The sequence below is a fragment of the Podarcis bocagei genome, assembly GCF_964188305.1.
Source record: "Podarcis bocagei genome assembly, chromosome: 5".
Taxonomy (NCBI): Eukaryota; Metazoa; Chordata; class Lepidosauria; order Squamata; family Lacertidae; genus Podarcis; species Podarcis bocagei.
Window position 1 is genome coordinate 23620952 of NC_138129.1, and position 22256 is coordinate 23643207.

The 22256-nt window shown below is 48.8% G+C and overlaps 1 protein-coding gene across 2 annotated transcripts in view; it reads left to right on the forward strand.

The window, feature by feature from the left end:
- The window catches only part of HNF4A (hepatocyte nuclear factor 4 alpha), a 78580-nt gene that overhangs the window by 27895 nt on the left and 28429 nt on the right, over positions 1-22256 (forward strand). Inside the window, exon 1 of one of the 2 annotated variants that reach the window (XM_081196421.1) lies at positions 20956-21189. The exons of the other annotated variant lie outside the window; for it this stretch is intronic. Coding sequence (XP_081052547.1) covers positions 21069-21189 — 121 coding nt within the window. The 5' untranslated portion in view covers positions 20956-21068. Of the gene's footprint in view, positions 1-20955; positions 21190-22256 lie in introns of those variants that run through there. 2 annotated transcript variants of the gene reach the window in all.

Here is a 22256-nt window from a genome sequence, read left to right on the forward strand (position 1 = left end):
CTACTGGGTCAAACCAAAGGTCTATGTAATGCAATATTCCTGCTTTCCATAATGGTGAACCAGGTGCCTTGAAGAAGCCTACAAAGCAGAAGTACAAAGAACCCATCCAGTGCTGATGTTGCTCCACAACAGCTGGATATTCAGTGGCAGCATACAGAAGTTCTGTATAGACATTGCCATGGCTCGTAGTCATTGGTAGAAACTTTCCTCCATGAATTTGTCTTGCCCCTTTTAAAGCGTTGGAGGTAGACAGCTTTAAATAATGCATTTTAAAAGCAAGTGAGATACTTCTTTCTTCTCCCAAGGATGCTTCCTGTTTCCTCCCCAGTTGGGCTGTCATCTTGCCATTTCCTATCAGTTAAAAAATGTGTCTAGAAACTGTATACACTGGTACCTCGGGTTACATACGCTTCAGGTTACAGACTCCGCTAACCCAGAAATAGTGCTTCAGGTTAAGAACTTTGCTTCAGGATGAGAACATAAATCGTGCTCCGGCGGCGCGGCGGCAGCAGGAGGCCCCATTAGCTAAAGTGGTGCTTCAGGTTAAGAACAGTTTCAGGTTAAGACCGGACCTCCGGAACGAATTAAGTACTTAACCTGAGGTACTGTATATGGGAGTTAAAATTTCAAAAGCTTGAGGAGAGGGCAGGGCCTCTGGAAACAGCTTTGCTCACTGTCTTGCTACTGAACTGTGAACTTATTCCGAGGTCATATTCACACCATACAGTTAAAGCACACGACTTCCCCTAAAGAACCTTGGGAACTGTAGTTTATCACCACCAGAACCACAGCACTCTTAACAAGCTGCAGTTCCCAAAATTCTTTCTGGGAGGTGACCTAAGCCATGTTCCTGTCCTGTCTCTATTTGGTACCAGAACTTGTAATGTCACTGCACACACCACAACTAAACACAGGCAAGGCTATAGATCACCAGCCATTTACCCGCTCTGTAGAAATGCATTGTACACATTTCCATCTAGATTAGAGACAGTGCATGTCTCCCCTGTTGTTATTTTGAGTGGAGAACAAAGGTACAGCTATGTGCTCCCTTCCATAGTTTTGCAGCAGATGATCATGTTCCTGCATCAAACTGCCTCATAGTGCTGAGAAAAGTTAACTGGCTGGTGCTCCCCTGCACCTGGTAGTGTGGAAGGCAGGGAGATCAACAGTAGGAGGTGTCAGAGCCAACCACTTCTAGTTTTGTCTCCCTCCCTGCTGAGTTCTACAAGAGCAACAACTAAGGAAGGGGAAGCTGGCAGGCTTTGCCCCCCAATGGACTGGTTCTAAGTAAGAAGGTGGATGGGGAGGGGGGTCACTGAGGACAAACTGAGGTTGGTGGTCACTGTGCCCCCTTCCCACTAATCCAGCAGCCTCCACTTCTGGAAAGTTGCCTGTTCCCTGGAAGCTAGGCTGAAAACACTAGCAATAATACATCTGAGTCATCAGCACTAAAGGAGAAAGGCTAAATATGGCCCTTTGGCAATTTCCAGGTATTTAATCGTTCTGTTCCCCTTAAGAAACTCCCCACCCCGATACCCTTGTGCATACACTTCTTTCGTTTGCTATTTCTAGCATCCTTAATCCTTCCGGAGCTGGTTCCCGCAGACCTTGTAGGGGCGAAGAAGCTATTTTTGCCTTCCTTCGTAAGGAGTTTATTTGAGCAAAAGGCTTGTTTTGCTGAACGGAGCAAAATAGGCCGGAGGTTTACGATATTGTACTAGACACTACGGCAAATCCTGCACATATTTAACTTGATGTCTGTACGCGTTTATCTAATCATAGGGATCACTCTATCCGAGCCCAGATTGAGGTGGAAGATCCCTCAATGGGGCTGCTAAAGCTCTTTCTCCACTTCCCTGACCATCTCGTACTCCATTGTTCCTTTCTACCAAGCAAATGAATTATTGGCTTAGCAGGCTCCTAGCTGAAGGGGAAATAACCTGGCCGTGTTATTTCAAGGAGCAACCTTTATATCTTTGATAGTCACACACCAGATGCCATCACCAACAGAGAGGCAGATGTCATGATTTGTGCAACCATGGTGCGCTGCAATTGCACCAACCACAGTGGTCAGGTGGTCATGTCAGAGGGCCTTCTAGCAGTTCTCTCACTGAGTGAAGTGAGGTTACAGGGAACCAGGCAGAGGGCCTTCTCGGTATTGGCGCCTCCCTGTGGAACGCCCTCCTACCAGATGTCAAGGAGATAAACAACTACACAACCTTTAGAATACATCTGAAGGCAGTCCTGTATAGGGAAGTTTTTAATGTTCGATGTTTTGTGGTGTTTTTATAATTTTCTGGAAGCCCCCCAGAGTGGCTGGGGCAACCCAGTCAGTCAGATGGGTGGCATATAAATAATAAAGTTGTTGTTGTTGTTATGAACTTCTAGAGACAGTATATGCCCCTGAATACAGTGGTATCTCAGGTTACATACGCTTCAGGTTAAATACACTTCAGGTTACACACTCCGCTAACCCATAAATAGTGCTTCAGGTTAAGAACTTTGCTTCAGGATAAGAACAGAAATCGGGCTCCGGCGGCGCGGCAGCAGCAGGAGGCCCCATTAGCTAAAGTGGTGCTTCAGGTTAAGAACAGTTTCAGGTTAAGAACAGACCTCCGGAACGAATTAAGTACTTAACCCGAGGTACCACTGTATCAGCTCCTGGAGAGAAGCAGTAGGAAGGAGCCCTAGCCTTTCATCCCAATGTCCTACCTGTGGGCTTCCTACAGGTATTTGGTTTGCTCTACAGGAATAATAATAATAATAAATAATAAATTTTATTTATATCCCGCCCTCCCCAGCCGAAGCCGGGCTCAGGGCGGCTAACAACAATCAAATAATCAGTCAAATAATCACACAATCTAAAAATATTTCATTATAAAAATTAATTAAATCAAATTGATGGCAACCAATTAAGCAAAATTCTGAGCAGGTTGCCAGAGGAGGGAGTCAGGCTGCGCCCTGACCAAAAGCCTGGCGGAACAACTCTGTCTTGCAGGCCCTGCGGAAAGATGTCAGGTCCCGCAGGGCCCTAGTCTCTTGTGACAGAGCATTCCACCAGTTTGGAGCCGCAGTCGAGAAGGCCCTGGCTCTAGTTGAGGCCAGCCTAACCTCTCTGAGGCCTGGGACCTTGAGGATGTTATTATTTACAGACCGTAGGTTTCTCTGTGGGGCATACCAGGAGAGGCGGTCCCGTAGGTACGAGGGTCCTAGGCCGTATAGGGCTTTAAAGGTTAAAACCAGCACCTTAAACCTGATCCTGTACTCCACCGGGAGCCAGTGCAGCTGGTATAATACCGGATGAATGTGCTCTCGCAGCGAAGACCCCATAAGGAGTCTCGCCGCGGCATTCTGTACCCGCTGGAGTTTCTGGGTCAGTCTCAAGGGCAGCCCCACGTAGAGCGAGTTACAATAATCCAGTCTGGAGGTGACCGTTGCATGGATCACAGTGGCTAGGTCAGGACGAGAGAGATAAGGGGCCAACTGCTTAGCTTGGCGGAGATGAAAAAATGCCGCCTTTGTTATAGCTGTAATCTGCGCCTCCATAGAGAGGGAAGTATCGAAGATTACACCCAAACTCTTAACGGCCGGTGCTGGCACTAATTGCACCCCCGCAAGAGATGGGAGTTGCCCCCTCGATCCCATATCGTCCCGCCCCAGCCAGAGGACCTCTGTCTTCGAAGGATTTAACTTCAACCGGCTCCCACGTAACCATCCAGCCACAGCTTCCAGACATCTGGTCAGTGTGTCTGGGGCCGAGTCAGGATGGCCATCCATCAACAGATAGAGTTGGGTGTCATCAGCATACTGATGGCAACCCAGCCCAAAACTCCGGACAAGCTGGGCGAGGGGGCGCATAAAGATGTTAAAAAGCATCGGGGAGAGAATTGCACCCTGAGGCACTCCACACACCAAGGAGTGGCGTGATGACAATTCCCCCCCAAGCGCCACCCTCTGTCCCCGACCAGAGAGAAACGAGCGCAGCCATTGAAGGACTGTGCCCTGGATCCCCACGTCGGCAAGGCGGTGGTCCAGGAGTTCGTGATCGACCATGTCAAAGGCTGCTGACAGATCTAGAAGAATCAGCAGCCCCGACCCGCCTCGATCCAGCTGCCTGCGGAGATCATCTGTTAGGGCGACCAGAGCCGTCTCGGTCCCATGACCAGCGCGGAAGCCGGACTGGAATGGATCCAGAGCAGATGTTTCATCCAGAAACCTACCAAGCTGTTCAGCAACCACTCTCTCAATCACCTTACCCAGGAATGGAAGATTCGAGACCGGGCGGTAATTGGATAGATCTGAGGGATCTAATGATGTTTTCTTTAAGAGCGGACGCACCACCGCCTCCTTCAGTTCCCCTGGGAATATCCCGGTGCCAAGGGACAAATTGATGATATCCCCCAGGGGGCCCCGCACCTCGTCTGGACACGCTCTAATCAGCCATGACGGGCACGGGTCAAGAGGACAGGTGGTGGGCTTTCCAGCTTGGAGGAATCTGTCCACATCGGCTGGAGATATCCGGTCAAAGTGGTCCAATACTGGACCCGAGGACAGTCGAGGGGCCTCCAGTTCCTTTATTGTATCCAAATTGGCAGGGAGGTCATGGCGGAGCAACAGGACCTTCTCCGCAAAAAAGCTCGCAAATGCCTCACAGCTGTGTGTCAGATTGTTATTTAAATTTGGCTGTCCTTCAAGGGACGTTAAAGACCGAATTATACTAAATAATTGCGCCGGGCGAGAGCTAGCGGATGCAATGGAGGCCGAGAAGTAAGACTTCTTAGCGGCCTTCACTGCCATCTCATAGGTTTTCATAAAAACCCTATAAGATGTTCTTGAGGCTCCGTCACGGGCACCCCGCCATACTCGCTCTAGCCGTCTGAGGTCCCGCTTCATTTTCCGAAGCTCCTCGGTAAACCAGGGAGCCCGGTTTCTGCGGGGTCGCAGAGGGCGCTTAGGTGCAATCTCATCGATGGCTGCCAGGAGCTGGGTATTCCAGCCCTCAACAAGCTCAGTCAATGAGTCGCCAGGGGGAGTAAGGTCCCGCAAGGCTTGACGGAATCTATCCGGGTCCATCAGCCTCTGCGGGCGAGCCCAAATCGGCTCGCCACCTAAGCAGGGTGGGGGTGGAAAGTCAATCCTGGCTTTCAGAGTGTAGTGATCAGACCATGGCACCTTCATCGAAGGAGACATGATCACATCTATACCGGCACCAAAGATCAAATCCAGCGTGTGGCCTGCTTGATGTGTGGGGCCCGAAACAAACTGGGAGAGCCCTAGTGTCGCCATGGAAGACACCAGGTCCAGAGCCTGTGAGGAGGGAGTGGCATCAGCATGGAAGTTGAAGTCTCCCAATACCAATAGGTTAGGGAACTCCAAGGCCCAGCCGGCCACCGCCTCCAGCAGGCCTGACAGGGTGGCTGCTGGTGCGCTAGGTGGCCGGTACACCAGCCAGACAGCCAAGCTCTCCTCGGAGCCCCACACTAGGCCAACACATTCAATGCCGGGGATCGATGGCGATGGTAGAGCCCTGAAAGAACAATTTTCCCGGATTAATACTGCCACCCCTCCCCCCCGGCCCACAGTCCGTGACTGGTGGAGGACGGTGAAACCCGGGGGCGCCATCTCTCGTAAGGTAACAGTTACCCCTTCGCGCACCCAGGTCTCCGTCACACAAGCCAGGTCGACTCCCTGCGAGATAAAGAAATCTCGCAGGGTAGCGGTTTTGTTGCCTATAGACCTGGCATTGCACAACACCAGTGAAGGAGGTGAGTAATCCTTGCTCACCCTACCCTCGTCTCTCGGGATGGGGCGCAGATTGGAAGGGGTACGAGCATATCCGTATCTCGATCCCCTTCGCCTATAACATCTGCCCCCACCGCCATACCTCCCTCGCCCCTCCACGGTAGCAATCCCAGGCCTCATACTAACCTCCATTTACAAAATAAAAAGCAAAACAACCAAAGACAATTATGCCCAAACAAAACCAATCCCCAGGATGCTAGACTATGTGACTCCATAGTCTGATCCAGCAAGGCTCTTATCTTCTCAGTGAGATCATATGGATGGGTGGAACACACGAACGCAGGAACTTCCTAACTGTGCGATAGTCTTGCATACTCATTAAGTGCACTCATAGAGTGCGTAGTATTAAAATGATCCGTGTAAACAGCCATCGGAAAGCATTGGTTTGTTCCAAATGACCTGCGTTCTCAGGGGTCATGCAGTGCTATTCTGTTTAATATCCCCCCACGAGGAAGATGCTAATTCTGAACCAGGCCTCTCAGTATTGCTGCTTTTAGTTTAGGAACTACATGCAAGAAATATGTGACCGTGGTAAGAGTGTGGCTTATGTTTGTGTGTGGTTCCCATGGGCAGTCTGTGCTCCATTGTTTGTTTGTTTCCTTTGCTGGCGTATTCTGCAACATGCCATTGTCACAATAGTGGTACATTCGTGGTGGATTTATACTAGATCGTCAACACATCATTTTGCTTTATTAGTGGTTTTGTGATGCTCCCCCAATGATCAAGGTAGTGCAGTGACTCCCTTATGAAGAAAGGTTGCAGCGTTTGGGACATTTTCGTTTGGAGAAAAGGCAAGGTGACATGACAGAAGTTTATCAAAGTTTGCGTGGCATGGAGAAACTGGACATGGGGAAGTTTTTCCTCCCTCTCTCATAACACTAGAACTCATGGGCATCCAACAGAGATGAATGTTGGAAGATTCAGGACAGGGAAAAGAAAGCACTTTTCCAGGTAGTGCATATACAGTGGTGCCTCGCAAGACGAAAAGAATCCGTTCTGTGATTCTCTTCATCTAGCGGTTTTTTTGTCTTGCGAAGCAAGCCCATTGACGGATTAGCGGATTAGCGCTATTAGCGGCTTATCGGATCAGCTGATAAGCGGCTTAGAAAAAGGGGGGGGGAAGGAAAAAAACCCCGCAGGAACTCGCAAGACATTTTCGTCTTGCGAAGCAAGCCCATAGGAGATTCGTTTTGCGAAGCACCTCCAAAACGGAAAACTCTTTCGTCTAGCGAGTTTTCCGTCTTGCGAGGCATTCGTCTTGCGGGGCACCACTGTACAATGGAACTCAGTTCCCCAGGACACAGTGATGATGACCTCGTCCTGGATAGCTTTAAAAGAAGATGAGACACATTCATGGAGGAGAGTGCTGTGCTCTGCCTCATCCACAGCTGGGGGAAGGAATGCTTTCGAAAACCACCTGCCGAAAACCACAGGAGCAGAGAGTGCTTTTGTGCTTGAATCTTGCTCACTGGTTCGCCACAGGCACCTGGTTGGACACTGTGAGAATAGGATGCTGGACTAGATGGGCCATTGGTCTGACCCAGCAGGCTCTTCTTATGTTCTTAATGTTACTGCATGGTTGCTGTCTGGAGGGGCACTCTTGCACTATGGCCGAACGAAAAAGTGGGGGGTGGATAACAACAGAACATTGGTGTTGTAAAAAGTTACAGGTTTTCAGCAGGAAGTTATGGGACATGCACTGGTTGGAAACCAAGCTGCTTATCCCTTGTGGTACTTTTGTGCATAAACAGTGTTGAAAGTACGTTTGCCTAGAACAGGGGTAGTCAGCCCTTTTATACCTACTGCCCACTAATGCATCTTTCTTGATGGTAAAATTTCCTTACCACCTACCAGTGCTCGATGGAAGGAGGATTCAGCTTGTGCCCTACCAGCCACCTACAATCCTGAAACGCCCACTAGTGGGTGGTAGGGACCAGGTTGACAACCCCTGGCCTAGAACCTTCCAAATGGCATCATGAGCAGAAGTATTCATGAATGCCCAATAAAAAGGATGTCTGGGGGTGGAAGGACCCTCACCTTGAATCATAGGCTTCCTGTTTTCATTGAGAACCATGAGCTACTTCATCCAGCCCATGGTTTGGATCCAGATTACGTTAGTTGCCCATAGTTCTCACTGAAATCAACAGGACGTAAGTCTTGATTAACCTGTCCCATTGATCTCAGTTGTGGCTAACTGAAAGCAACTCACTTAGTTTGGATGTGTCCAATATATCACTACACTCAAGTGCTATGCAAACACATTTTCTCCAAATGGTGAGACGTTTTCAGGGTTCGAGGGCTACCTAGGCTTGGTTTCCTTTGAATGCAAGTACTGGAGAGAGCCACTGGCAATGTGTGTTACCTTACTGGCCTGAATATAAGCCACACTCCCCCCCCCCCAAATTCAGACCCTGAAAAATTAAAGTGTGGGTTATATTTGAGACCTTACCCCACCGGAAAAGCGGCGCGACTCCTCCCCAGGAAGCAGCCCGGGTATTGTCTTTTTTTCTTTTGCCCCCTTCAATTGTAAAGGTACAACTTATTTGCAGGTGCGGCTTATATTCGGGCCAATACGGTATATGGTTTACTTACACATAGATAGAGGTTGAGAATAGGTAGAGGTTTGCAACATAATGTTTCAGATCTGACCCCACCAGATTTCTAGGGCTTTGTTCCCTAAATATGTGTCAAGGTCCAAGACCAACCAACTTGTATTTGAAACAGATGTAGGTGGTAGCTTCTCTCCATTAATATATGGCTGCTTTTTTCAGATTCTTTCACTGCCCCCTCCCCAATCTCATGGCCACTGCCACTTGTCGTGCCATGTTCTTCTTTTGAGTCTCTGTTGGTAACTGGGGGGCTGGTAGATTGGAGAATACCCCTTGGGAAACCAGATTTATCCAAGGATTTAAATCAGTGGCTGGTTTACCTAGCAAAGAGTTGCTGAAAACTAGTTCAGGGTCATTAATTTATTCCATGGAAACTAAATCATAAAAATGGTTGCAAAAAAATAAACAAAACTGCCATAATCATTAATTATTACTGGCTTTTCAGTGCAATTCAGCTGATGCTGTTAAACAATAAATTGATTTGCAGTTATTAATCTGTGGTGGTTACACAACAGAATTTCCAGTGGGTCATAAAACTCCTCCCCAGTTGAGGCCACTGAAAACCAACTCACTGCATATAATGATATCTCTCCAAGCTTGAGATGAAAACAAGTAGCAGAGAAAGGGCAATTAATTTTGGGGTTCCCTCCATACTTGCTAATCAGAAACTTGTGCACAAGGCCAGTCAGCTGTGTGAAGAAACTGTGAATGCCTTTAATGGGACTTTGGATACCTCTAACTAAAATATATGTACTGTACTTTTCCATCTATAAGACACCCCCCATGTATAAGATGCTTCATATTTTGGGGGACTGAAATTTTGGAAAATAGGGGGAGATGGAAAACAGTAAGTTGAGCTTTTTTGTGGAGGATTGCTTAGAGTTGTTGAGCTTTTTTGGGGGGGGTATTACCGAGGGTTGCTGAGCTTTCTTTAGGGTGGGGAATGCCGAAAATCGCTCACCCGCACACATTGCAAAATCTGCCTCCCACCTGTCCCCTCGTCGGCAGAGGCTGCCAATTGCCCGACCAATTGCCGCAGCGTCGGCCAATCAACACCACCCATTGACGCCGCAACCAATAACACGCACAATAGTTGCTGACAGCCGCAGCAGCAACCAGTCAAACGTCCACCCTATGCACTACCCGTGTATAAGACGGCCTCCACTTTTTTGCATGATTTTTAAGGAAACAAACCTTGACTAATACATGGGAATGTACGGTAGATTGATTTGAGTGGTGCAGACTCCGAGAGAAGATTTTATTTATTTAAAATCATTTATATACCACTTAATTTTTATTTTGGGGTGGGGAGGACAACATCTCTACATTGTGTACTGTCTAAAAAACAAAAAAATATGATAGGAATTTAACGTAGTGCAAAGGAGATTGCTCTGTCAGTCCAAGAGGAATCCTGTTGCACTGGTGGAGGTCCTAGTGGCATCAGTTAGTTAAATCCAGCCCATAATAATTAAAATATTTAAAAAGCACAACCTAAAACAGAAAAACAGTATAAAAACACATAAAAGCAAATAAAGCATAAATGTAGAAGAAACATGTAAAACAGGGTCTTATCTTATGAGTCTGAGAAAGAACATGTACAAATCTAGTAGTTATTGATTCTGCCCCAAATGCAGGAATAAGCACTTGAATGTCACGGTAGCAATCCCAGGCCTCATACTAACCTCCATTTACAAAATAAAAAGCAAAACAACCAAAGACAATTATGCCCAAACAAAACCAATCCCCAGGATGCTAGACTATGTGACTCCATAGTCTGATCCAGCAAGGCTCTTATCTTCTCAGTGAGATCATATGGATGGGTGGAACACACGAACGCAGGAACTTCCTAACTGTGCGATAGTCTTGCATACTCATTAAGTGCACTCATAGAGTGCGTGGTATTAAAATGATCCGTGTAAACAGCCATCGGAAAGCATTGGTTTGTTCCAAATGACCTGCGTTCTCAGGGGTCATGCAGTGCTATTCTGTTTAATATCCCCCCACGAGGAAGATGCTAATTCTGAACCAGGCCTCTCAGTATTGCTGCTTTTAGTTTAGGAACTACATGCAAGAAATATGTGACCGTGGTAAGAGTGTGGCTTATGTTTGTGTGTGGTTCCCATGGGCAGTCTGTGCTCCATTGTTTGTTTGTTTCCTTTGCTGGCGTATTCTGCAACATGCCATTGTCACAATAGTGGTACATTCGTGGTGGATTTATACTAGATCGTCAACACATCATTTTGCTTTATTAGTGGTTTTGTGATGCTCCCCCAATGATCAAGGTAGTGCAGTGACTCCCTTATGAAGAAAGGTTGCAGCGTTTGGGACATTTTCGTTTGGAGAAAAGGCAAGGTGACATGACAGAAGTTTATCAAAGTTTGCGTGGCATGGAGAAACTGGACATGGGGAAGTTTTTCCTCCCTCTCTCATAACACTAGAACTCATGGGCATCCAACAGAGATGAATGTTGGAAGATTCAGGACAGGGAAAAGAAAGCACTTTTCCAGGTAGTGCATATACAGTGGTGCCTCGCAAGACGAAAAGAATCCGTTCTGTGATTCTCTTCATCTAGCGGTTTTTTTGTCTTGCGAAGCAAGCCCATTGACGGATTAGCGGATTAGCGTTATTAGCGGCTTATCGGATCAGCTGATAAGCGGCTTAGAAAAAGGGGGGGAGGAAAAAAACCCCGCAGGAACTCGCAAGACATTTTCGTCTTGCGAAGCAAGCCCATAGGAGATTCGTTTTGCGAAGCACCTCCAAAACGGAAAACTCTTTCGTCTAGCGAGTTTTCCGTCTTGCGAGGCATTCGTCTTGCGGGGCACCACTGTACAATGGAACTCAGTTCCCCAGGACACAGTGATGATGACCTCGTCCTGGATAGCTTTAAAAGAAGATGAGACACATTCATGGAGGAGAGTGCTGTGCTCTGCCTCATCCACAGCTGGGGGAAGGAATGCTTTCGAAAACCACCTGCCGAAAACCACAGGAGCAGAGAGTGCTTTTGTGCTTGAATCTTGCTCACTGGTTCGCCACAGGCACCTGGTTGGACACTGTGAGAATAGGATGCTGGACTAGATGGGCCATTGGTCTGACCCAGCAGGCTCTTCTTATGTTCTTAATGTTACTGCATGGTTGCTGTCTGGAGGGGCACTCTTGCACTATGGCCGAACGAAAAAGTGGGGGGTGGATAACAACAGAACATTGGTGTTGTAAAAAGTTACAGGTTTTCAGCAGGAAGTTATGGGACATGCACTGGTTGGAAACCAAGCTGCTTATCCCTTGTGGTACTTTTGTGCATAAACAGTGTTGAAAGTACGTTTGCCTAGAACAGGGGTAGTCAGCCCTTTTATACCTACTGCCCACTAATGCATCTTTCTTGATGGTAAAATTTCCTTACCACCTACCAGTGCTCGATGGAAGGAGGATTCAGCTTGTGCCCTACCAGCCACCTACAATCCTGAAACGCCCACTAGTGGGTGGTAGGGACCAGGTTGACAACCCCTGGCCTAGAACCTTCCAAATGGCATCATGAGCAGAAGTATTCATGAATGCCCAATAAAAAGGATGTCTGGGGGTGGAAGGACCCTCACCTTGAATCATAGGCTTCCTGTTTTCATTGAGAACCATGAGCTACTTCATCCAGCCCATGGTTTGGATCCAGATTACGTTAGTTGCCCATAGTTCTCACTGAAATCAACAGGACGTAAGTCTTGATTAACCTGTCCCATTGATCTCAGTTGTGGCTAACTGAAAGCAACTCACTTAGTTTGGATGTGTCCAATATATCACTACACTCAAGTGCTATGCAAACACATTTTCTCCAAATGGTGAGACGTTTTCAGGGTTCGAGGGCTACCTAGGCTTGGTTTCCTTTGAATGCAAGTACTGGAGAGAGCCACTGGCAATGTGTGTTACCTTACTGGCCTGAATATAAGCCACACTCCCCCCCCCCCAAATTCAGACCCTGAAAAATTAAAGTGTGGGTTATATTTGAGACCTTACCCCACCGGAAAAGCGGCGCGACTCCTCCCCAGGAAGCAGCCCGGGTATTGTCTTTTTTTCTTTTGCCCCCTTCAATTGTAAAGGTACAACTTATTTGCAGGTGCGGCTTATATTCGGGCCAATACGGTATATGGTTTACTTACACATAGATAGAGGTTGAGAATAGGTAGAGGTTTGCAACATAATGTTTCAGATCTGACCCCACCAGATTTCTAGGGCTTTGTTCCCTAAATATGTGTCAAGGTCCAAGACCAACCAACTTGTATTTGAAACAGATGTAGGTGGTAGCTTCTCTCCATTAATATATGGCTGCTTTTTTCAGATTCTTTCACTGCCCCCTCCCCAATCTCATGGCCACTGCCACTTGTCGTGCCATGTTCTTCTTTTGAGTCTCTGTTGGTAACTGGGGGGCTGGTAGATTGGAGAATACCCCTTGGGAAACCAGATTTATCCAAGGATTTAAATCAGTGGCTGGTTTACCTAGCAAAGAGTTGCTGAAAACTAGTTCAGGGTCATTAATTTATTCCATGGAAACTAAATCATAAAAATGGTTGCAAAAAAATAAACAAAACTGCCATAATCATTAATTATTACTGGCTTTTCAGTGCAATTCAGCTGATGCTGTTAAACAATAAATTGATTTGCAGTTATTAATCTGTGGTGGTTACACAACAGAATTTCCAGTGGGTCATAAAACTCCTCCCCAGTTGAGGCCACTGAAAACCAACTCACTGCATATAATGATATCTCTCCAAGCTTGAGATGAAAACAAGTAGCAGAGAAAGGGCAATTAATTTTGGGGTTCCCTCCATACTTGCTAATCAGAAACTTGTGCACAAGGCCAGTCAGCTGTGTGAAGAAACTGTGAATGCCTTTAATGGGACTTTGGATACCTCTAACTAAAATATATGTACTGTACTTTTCCATCTATAAGACACCCCCCATGTATAAGATGCTTCATATTTTGGGGGACTGAAATTTTGGAAAATAGGGGGAGATGGAAAACAGTAAGTTGAGCTTTTTTGTGGAGGATTGCTTAGAGTTGTTGAGCTTTTTTGGGGGGGGTATTACCGAGGGTTGCTGAGCTTTCTTTAGGGTGGGGAATGCCGAAAATCGCTCACCCGCACACATTGCAAAATCTGCCTCCCACCTGTCCCCTCGTCGGCAGAGGCTGCCAATTGCCCGACCAATTGCCGCAGCGTCGGCCAATCAACACCACCCATTGACGCCGCAACCAATAACACGCACAATAGTTGCTGACAGCCGCAGCAGCAACCAGTCAAACGTCCACCCTATGCACTACCCGTGTATAAGACGGCCTCCACTTTTTTGCATGATTTTTAAGGAAACAAACCTTGACTAATACATGGGAATGTACGGTAGATTGATTTGAGTGGTGCAGACTCCGAGAGAAGATTTTATTTATTTAAAATCATTTATATACCACTTAATTTTTATTTTGGGGTGGGGAGGACAACATCTCTACATTGTGTACTGTCTAAAAAACAAAAAAATATGATAGGAATTTAACGTAGTGCAAAGGAGATTGCTCTGTCAGTCCAAGAGGAATCCTGTTGCACTGGTGGAGGTCCTAGTGGCATCAGTTAGTTAAATCCAGCCCATAATAATTAAAATATTTAAAAAGCACAACCTAAAACAGAAAAACAGTATAAAAACACATAAAAGCAAATAAAGCATAAATGTAGAAGAAACATGTAAAACAGGGTCTTATCTTATGAGTCTGAGAAAGAACATGTACAAATCTAGTAGTTATTGATTCTGCCCCAAATGCAGGAATAAGCACTTGAATGTCAAATCAATGATGCATAGGTAGCATAATATCCACAAACATTAAATGGGGCATAAAGGCATACCCTCCAACATTTCTCCGATGAAAATAGGGACGTCCCATTCCATAAGGATAATATTACTATTTCTACCCCACACATCTTACTGGGTTGTCCCAGCCACTCTGGGCGGCTTCCAACATATATAAAAACATAATAAAACATTAAACATTAAAAAAACATACCTTCCCTATACAGGTTTGCCTTCAGACGGCTGGGGGGTGGGATAACATTATACCCTCCAACATTTCTTCAGTGAAAATGGGGACATCCTAAGGAAACACGGGACATTCCAGAATCAAATCAGAAACCAGGACGACTTCTCTAAAACAGGGACACTTGGAGGGTCTGTAAAGGCTACTTTTGGTACAATTGTAGAAGAGGTTCGTGGTTTGATAGTGATCTAGCCAAATAGCCAAAGGTCTTATTCATTTGCTTTTCACAATCAATGCAGTGAATATGCTTCCGAAGTGAGCAATGGTGCAGCTAGGAAATATTACAGAACAATTAGTTGCACCCAGATCGTCCTAGTCCAATACCACACTGCGTGGGCTTTCTAGTTTCTTTGGGCATAACCTGCCCCCCACCCCAATATTCAAAACCTGTGTTTCCCTGCATGATAGAAAACACATGCTCGTATGCAGACAACTCAACTTCTGTGCATATTTATTGGAATCTGAATCAGCTGTTAATTGGTTGGAGTAAAAGTGCAGGTGTCTGCACTGTACCTGCCAAGGCTATTAGCAGTGAGGTTGAGGAGGGTGGATAGAATTTCAATCAGGAAAATGGCACAGGGGGAAGGGCTAAGCAGAGCCCCCTCCCCAGGACTGCTGCTCCAGGCCTCTCGCAGGAGCTTCCAAGCTTCTAAAAAAGATATTGGGCAATCCGATCGTACATTTTCAGTGTCACATGCCATTTGGCCCAAATGCTAAATGGTACCTGTGGGAGCGGACCACAAGGAAGATCTTACTTGTCCAAGCGAAGTATCATCGCATGATGTGTTATGTAGTGTAGTTTCACCCTGGGCCAACAGGGGGATACTGTATATAGTTTTCACTCAGGTCTGTAGATAGTTTTCACTCAGGTCCGCGGCAGTTAGTTTAGGCGGGAACTCTGAGCTGTTGTGGTTACAATGTTGACAGCCGGCTGCCTATAAATACAGGCCGGCTGAGCTGTTCGCAGTCAGTTCTATTCCAGCTTATCTTAATAAAGAGCTACTTGAAGAAATCGCTGTGCCGGCTGCTATGTCAACCCACTATTTAACACTGGCGACGAGGATGGGATTGGATGGACATCAGAGCACAGCCAGATGCGGCCAGCCTCTGAACTGAGCTGAATCACAGAGCGAAATCACTGAGCGAAATCACTGAGCGAAATCACTGGGCAGAACCAGTTCAGAGCTGACTGTTCTGGCTAGAGCACTGTGTTCCATCCATCGCCCTTCACGCCGGCATCGGAATCATGGCTTCACTTGTGCCTCTACCGCCGTTTGCGCCAGCCTCTGAGTCATGGGACTCCTACCTCGCTCGGTTCGACTGCTACCTCCAAGCCAACGAGCTGACAGCAGTATCAGTGGATCGGAAGCGGGGCCTATTCCTCAGCCTCTGTGGGCCTGAGGTGTTTGAGACGGCCCGAGCATTGGTTGCGCCTGAAGCAGTCCAGGCAACACCATGGGACACGATCCAAGAGAAGCTCCGCAACCACTACGCACCAAAGCCGTCCAAGATTGCTGCCCGCCATGCGTTCTACCACCGGAACCAGGCAGAGGGGGAGTCAATCAACAACTACGCCACCGCCCTGCGACAGGCTGCAATGCACTGTGAGTTCCGAGACTTAGACGATGCCCTGATGGATCGAATCGTCTGCGGGGTCCGGGACATCCATCTGCAACGGCGTCTCCTAGCCAAGCCAGACCTCACGCTACAGAAAGCCATTGAGGAGGCTGTGGCCTCAGAAGCTGCTGAACGCGCCGCCCAGGAGATCCGCAAGTCCAGCAGCCCGCATCTTGCTAGGGGGCCAGTTCCGGTGCATCATGAAGAGGCCAGCAGTGATGAGGCATCCTCCAGTGAAGACGATGACGTGCACCAGACAAAGCGGGAGCGCAGGAAGCTCCAACAGAAGTCCAAGGGCCAACCGGGATGTGCTGGCTGCGGAGGCGACCATTCCCGTGCCAAGTGTCGATTCAGAGACGCCATCTGTAGGAGGTGTTCCAGAAGGGGCCACATCGCTAAGGTCTGCCGATCGGCTCCGTCTGACACCCCCCCTTCATCGACTCGCAAGTTCAAGTCTTCACTCCAGTCTGCCAAGGAAAGTTGTTTCGCTCTCACCAACTGCCGCTGCCCGTCTGGAACCACGATTGGCCAAACCGACTCGTCTACGCGACGCAAGCTGAACGTCACGGTGCTCATTGAAGGAGCTCCATGTGACATGGAGATCGACACCGGGTCTGCCCTGTCCGTCGTGTCATGGAGCACCATCAAAAGACTGGTACCCAGAGTATCCAAAAGGCAACTCGACTCTCACCGCGTACACCTGAGAGACTACCAGGGAAACGACATTCCCGTGGTAGGCGTTGGCCGGTTCCGGATCGCCTTCAAGGATTTTTTGGGCCTGCTCCGGTTGGTGGTGGTCGAAGGTCAGCGGCCAAGCCTCCTAGGGCTAGACTGGTTTGATGCCCTCGGCCTGGAAGTCACCGGCATCAACTGCATCTCTAACGCAGAGACTGAGGGTCTGGTCAAAGACTTTGCCGAGGTTTTTGACGGCACCTTGGGACAATATACTGGTACGCCCATCTCCTTTAGCCTTGATCCACAAGTCGCCCCCATCAAGCTGAAGCCACGCCGGGTTCCCTTTGCTCTCAAGGCTAAGGTGGACGAACAACTGGACAAACTGATCGCCCAAGGAGTTTTGGAGCCCGTTGACCACGCAAAGTGGGAAACCCCCATCGTCACGCCTGTCAAGCCAGATGGGTCGGTGAGAATCTGCGCTGACTACAAGTGCACAATCAACAAGGCACTTCAGCAGCACGCTTATCCGGTTCCTGTTGTCCAACACCTGCTGCATTCCCTGGGTGAGGGTAAGGTCTTCGCTAAGCTGGACCTTGCCCAAGCCTATCAACAACTGCCAGTCGATGATGCCACTGCTGAAGCCCAGACGATCGTCACCCACCGGGGGGCATTCCGTTGCCGCCGGTTGCAGTTCGGGGTGAGTGTGGCTCCTGGCATCTTCCAAAGCCTTATGGAGCGTCTCCTGCAAGGGCTTCCGGGCGTGGTACCATATTTTGATGACGTCTTGGTGTCTGCAGAATCACACCAGCAGCTGTTCGAGCGCCTCCGTGCCGTGCTGACCAGGTTCCAGGAGGCCGGGCTCAAGGTAAAGAGGGAGAAGTGCCTGATTGCCGTTCCACAGGTAGAGTTCCTGGGCTATCTTATCGATGCCTCCGGCCTTCATCCAACCACATCCAAGATCCGCGCTATCCAGCAGGCCCCCACCCCAAAGGACAAAACGGAGTTGCAGGCATTCCTGGGGCTGCTGAACTTTTATAACATGTTCCTGCCCCACAAAGCCACTGTGGCTGAGCCTCTTCACCGACTCCTTAGCACTAAGACGCCTTGGGCCTGGGGTCATCGAGAGACGGCGGCCTTCAACGCGGTCAAGGCTCTCCTTTCTTCAGACAGTGTGCTGGTACAGTACAGTGAATCCAGGCCGCTGGTCCTTGCCTGCGACGCCTCACCTTTTGGCATCGGTGCTGTCCTTAGTCACCGTTTCCCAGATGGAAGAGAAGCACCGCTCGCCTACTTTTCCAGGACACTATCTCCGACGGAACGGAATTACAGCCAGCTCGACAAGGAGGCATTGGCACTTGTGGCTGGAGTGAAGAGGTTCCATGAATACCTCTATGGCAGGACTTTTGACCTCATCACTGACCACAAGCCACTCCTGGGCCTCCTCGCCGGTGATCGTCCAACTCCACCGGTCCTCTCACCACGCATGCTGCGATGGACTGTTTTCCTGGCTGCCTACCACTACCGGCTCATCCATCGCCCGGGGAAATCGATGGGCCATGCCGACGCCCTCAGCCGTTGCCCTCTTCCAGCATTTGTGGAAGACCCGGCTCCAGCTTCATCGCTCCTTCTGATTGAGGATCTTCCGGCAGCGCCTGTATCGGCTGCCACTGTGGCCTCCGCGTCTGCCCAGGATTGCACCATCAGCCGGGTGCTCAACTGGGTGTGGAGGGGGTGGCCACAAGGGCCTTTTGCATCGGAGTTCCAGCCCTTCGCAACCAGACAACATGAACTCTCAGCTCATCGCGGCTGTCTGCTGTGGGGAGACCGCGTCGTGATTCCCCAGGGACTCCGTCAGCGCGTCCTGGAGGCTCTGCACGTTGGCCACCCGGGAATTGTCAAAATGAAGGCGTTGGCTCGGTGTTACGTCTGGTGGCCTAATATGGACGATGCCATCACTGCCTGGGTATCCGCCTGCCAAGCGTGCCAAGAGTCGAGGCCTGCACCACCGGCAGCTAAGGGACACACCTGGGAGACGCCAAAGACACCCTGGTCGAGGGTACACATCGATCTGGCTGGCCCCTTTCACGGCCGGACCTTTATGGTAGTGGTGGACGCCTATTCCAAATGGCTGGAGGTCGCCCTGATGCCCTCCACCACTACCGAAGCTGTCATCCGGGTGCTGCGAGGCCTGTTTGCAACGCATGGGTGTCCTGATGTCCTTGTCTCTGACAACGGACCGCAGTTCACGTCAGGCACGTTTGAGCGGTATCTTTTGGGACTGGGCATCCGCCATGCCCTAACGGCACCTTTTCATCCATCCAGCAACGGGCAAGCGGAAAGAATGGTGCGCTCGACAAAAGAGGCACTGGCGCGCCTGGACCGGGGAGACTGGCATGAGCGGGTCGCCGAATATTTGTTCGTGCAGCACATCACTCCTCATGCGGCCACAGGGAGGAGTCCTGCTGAACTGCTTATGGGCCGCCGCCTCAGGTCACCGCTCGACCGGCTACACCCAGACTTTGCCGTGGCTGAACCCCCAGGCTGTGCCAACGCACCACGGTCATTTGTCCCAGGAAATCAGGTCTTTGCCCGGAACTATGTGGGGGACATTCCTTGGGTGCCAGCCACAGTAGTGGGAGTCACTGGACCTCGCTCGTACCAGGTGGCACTCGAAGACGGACGTTTGTGGCGACGGCACATAGACCAGCTTAGGCGCAGGGTTGGCGACTTAGACACTACCGAGGTGCCCCCAACTGCGCTTGCGGCTCCAGAAGAGACACGTACAGATGGCGAGGCCCCACCTACACCTCCCTCGCAAACTGCCAGCGTGGAGCCGAACCAAGCCGTCTCAGAACAGACTCAGACCACTCCACTTGCGAAGGCTCCACCCACAGCAGCGGATCCAGGGGAGTTGGTTCCAACGCCACCTAGGGCCGCACCACAGCCTCAGCGAGAACTGTGTGGCCCTCCGGACTTGGCTACCAGTCCCCGGCGGTCTGGCAGAGTTTCCAAGCGCCCAACTCATTTAAAGGACTACGTTGTTGGACAGGTATCACTGTTGGTCTAAGTATGGGAAATGTAACCGATATGCTTTTGTGCCTAATTGAACCATTACGCGTAGTGCTGTATATAAGGAAACCATTACGATTGTAACTAACGCCTTATCTCGGTGGGGAGGGGTGTTATGTAGTGTAGTTTCACCCTGGGCCAACAGGGGGATACTGTATATAGTTTTCACTCAGGTCTGTAGATAGTTTTCACTCAGGTCCGCGGCAGTTAGTTTAGGCGGGAACTCTGAGCTGTTGTGGTTACAATGTTGACAGCCGGCTGCCTATAAATACAGGCCGGCTGAGCTGTTCGCAGTCAGTTCTATTCCAGCTTATCTTAATAAAGAGCTACTTGAAGAAATCGCTGTGCCGGCTGCTATGTCAACCCACTATTTAACACGATGGAATATGGCGAAGGCCCACTTTGACATTTCAGGGCTCGCCTGGCCCTGAAAGATGTGTGGTGGAAAAATGCCATGAGGTGGGAGTTGTTTAAAGTGAAGTCGCAGCCTGTAAAACATCGTTTTATAGGGAAGTAAAACGAAAGGCCTGTGTATGACAGAGCAGGAATTACAATTCTGCCGACCTTCACCAAACAGAGAGACAACAGGGCGTGAGAGGAGAAAGAGTTAGATTGGTGAAATGGCGGCAAGCTAGGAATAGAAAAACCAGTGCTTTTTTATATTCCAGATCCGTTCATCCAATTCTTTGGCACTTTAACTACAAGTAAGGTAATCCCAGGACTTTTTTTCCAGCCAGAACTCAGTTCTGGCACCTCTCAGTTAGAGGTGCCATTATAAAAGAACAAGGGAGGTGTTCATGGCGAGTTCTGGCACCTCTTTTTCTAGAAAAAATAGCACTGGGTAATCCTAACAGCTGGGCATGAGCTATAGAAGACCCTGAGAAAGTTTGGCATAGATCACTTGCATACCTATTACACCTGTCTCAAACCTGAAGTCCTCGGCATTGTGCCGTTGACTAATAAGAAATAATAAACAAAATTGAAGTGAGAGAGGAAGACAGAAGGAGCTGAGCAGAGCAGTCCGCACCAGTGAGATGATTAAAGATTAACCCCCCTTGCCTCCTGCCTCCACCCCTCTGGGTTGTATAGGCCTTGAAGCTCAGCAGATCCTTTCAGAGAAATATTTGAAATAAAGGCCAACAGATAGGGGACGCCGGCAAAATCAGTTGGAGAGGTTGAGGGGCCAATAACCTCTGGCTGCGGAATCACTGCAATCTGGCCTGTGTTTGCTGATGATAATGCGCCTTTCCAAAGCCCTGATAGACATGGAGATGGCAGATTATAGTGCGGCTTTAGACCCGGCATACACGACTCTGGAGTTTGAGAACATGCAAGTCTTGGCAATAGGCAACGGTAAGTCCGACTCGGAACTTTGCTCTTCTCTGTTAAATTTTGGGTGAGGGACAGCTGACCTTCAGAGCCGCATTTGCAAACAGGCAGCGGCGGCCAGATGGTGTGGAGGCTTCATTGCGTGTCTGTTTCCTTGTTGTCCCAAGGAAAACCTTCCCTGTCGGCGGAGTCTCTTCTCCAGGCTCCAACCTCCCTGCCTGTTTATGGCAAGATTTTGTTTGACCAGTGCTCTGCTTAGCTCGAACCGGGTGACTTTTCCAGGGATGGGTGCGGTGTAGAAATCTTGTAGAGTATTACGGGTTTTCTCCCACATGACATATCTGTCAGAGGAAGGCATAGAAAGAACCCCAGAAGGTTGCAATGGATGGTGAGCATATAGGGGGAAGGGAACAAAGTAGAGAGCTAGGTCATTGCTCCGGAGTGTAGGACCCAAACCAAGAGGTTTAAATTCTAAGAAAAAATATAATTTAGAATCGGAAAGAACTTGGCAGCAGGGCTGTAGTTGATCTCCTGTATCGGCATCCCTTCCAACTCATGTCTGTGATTGTCTCCTGAAGGGATTGGCTTCGAAGGGATGTGATTAGATAATACAATATAGTTTTCCCTGCCTAGAGGCACTTCTGCGGTACAAGGGCTCATTAGGAACAGAATTTGTCTTTATGCCAAATACATTTCTTCATGTTGCCAGTGCAGGGGGGCAATTTGAATGGGGAGGGGGAAAATTTGAGAACGAGTTATTAATAGGTAATGGCCTTTTAGGCTTCCTCCACGTGAATAGGTGTTCACTTTTTGAATAAAATGTCACCGGGGGGGGGGGGCACCAGGATTTTAGAGATGCTTAGGTGGGGCATGGCCAAAAAAAGGTTGGGAACCACTGACTTAGAGGGATACTGGTTCAGAATTCAGGAAGGATTGGAAAAGATCTGCTACTTTGATCCTATGCAGACAAACAAACAGGAGAGTAAGTCCCACAGAACACGTTAGAACTTAATTGCAAGTAAATTTATACAGAATTGTGCTATAGAGATGGGCCACTGTGTGCTTATTTCACATAATAATATTTGCTGTTT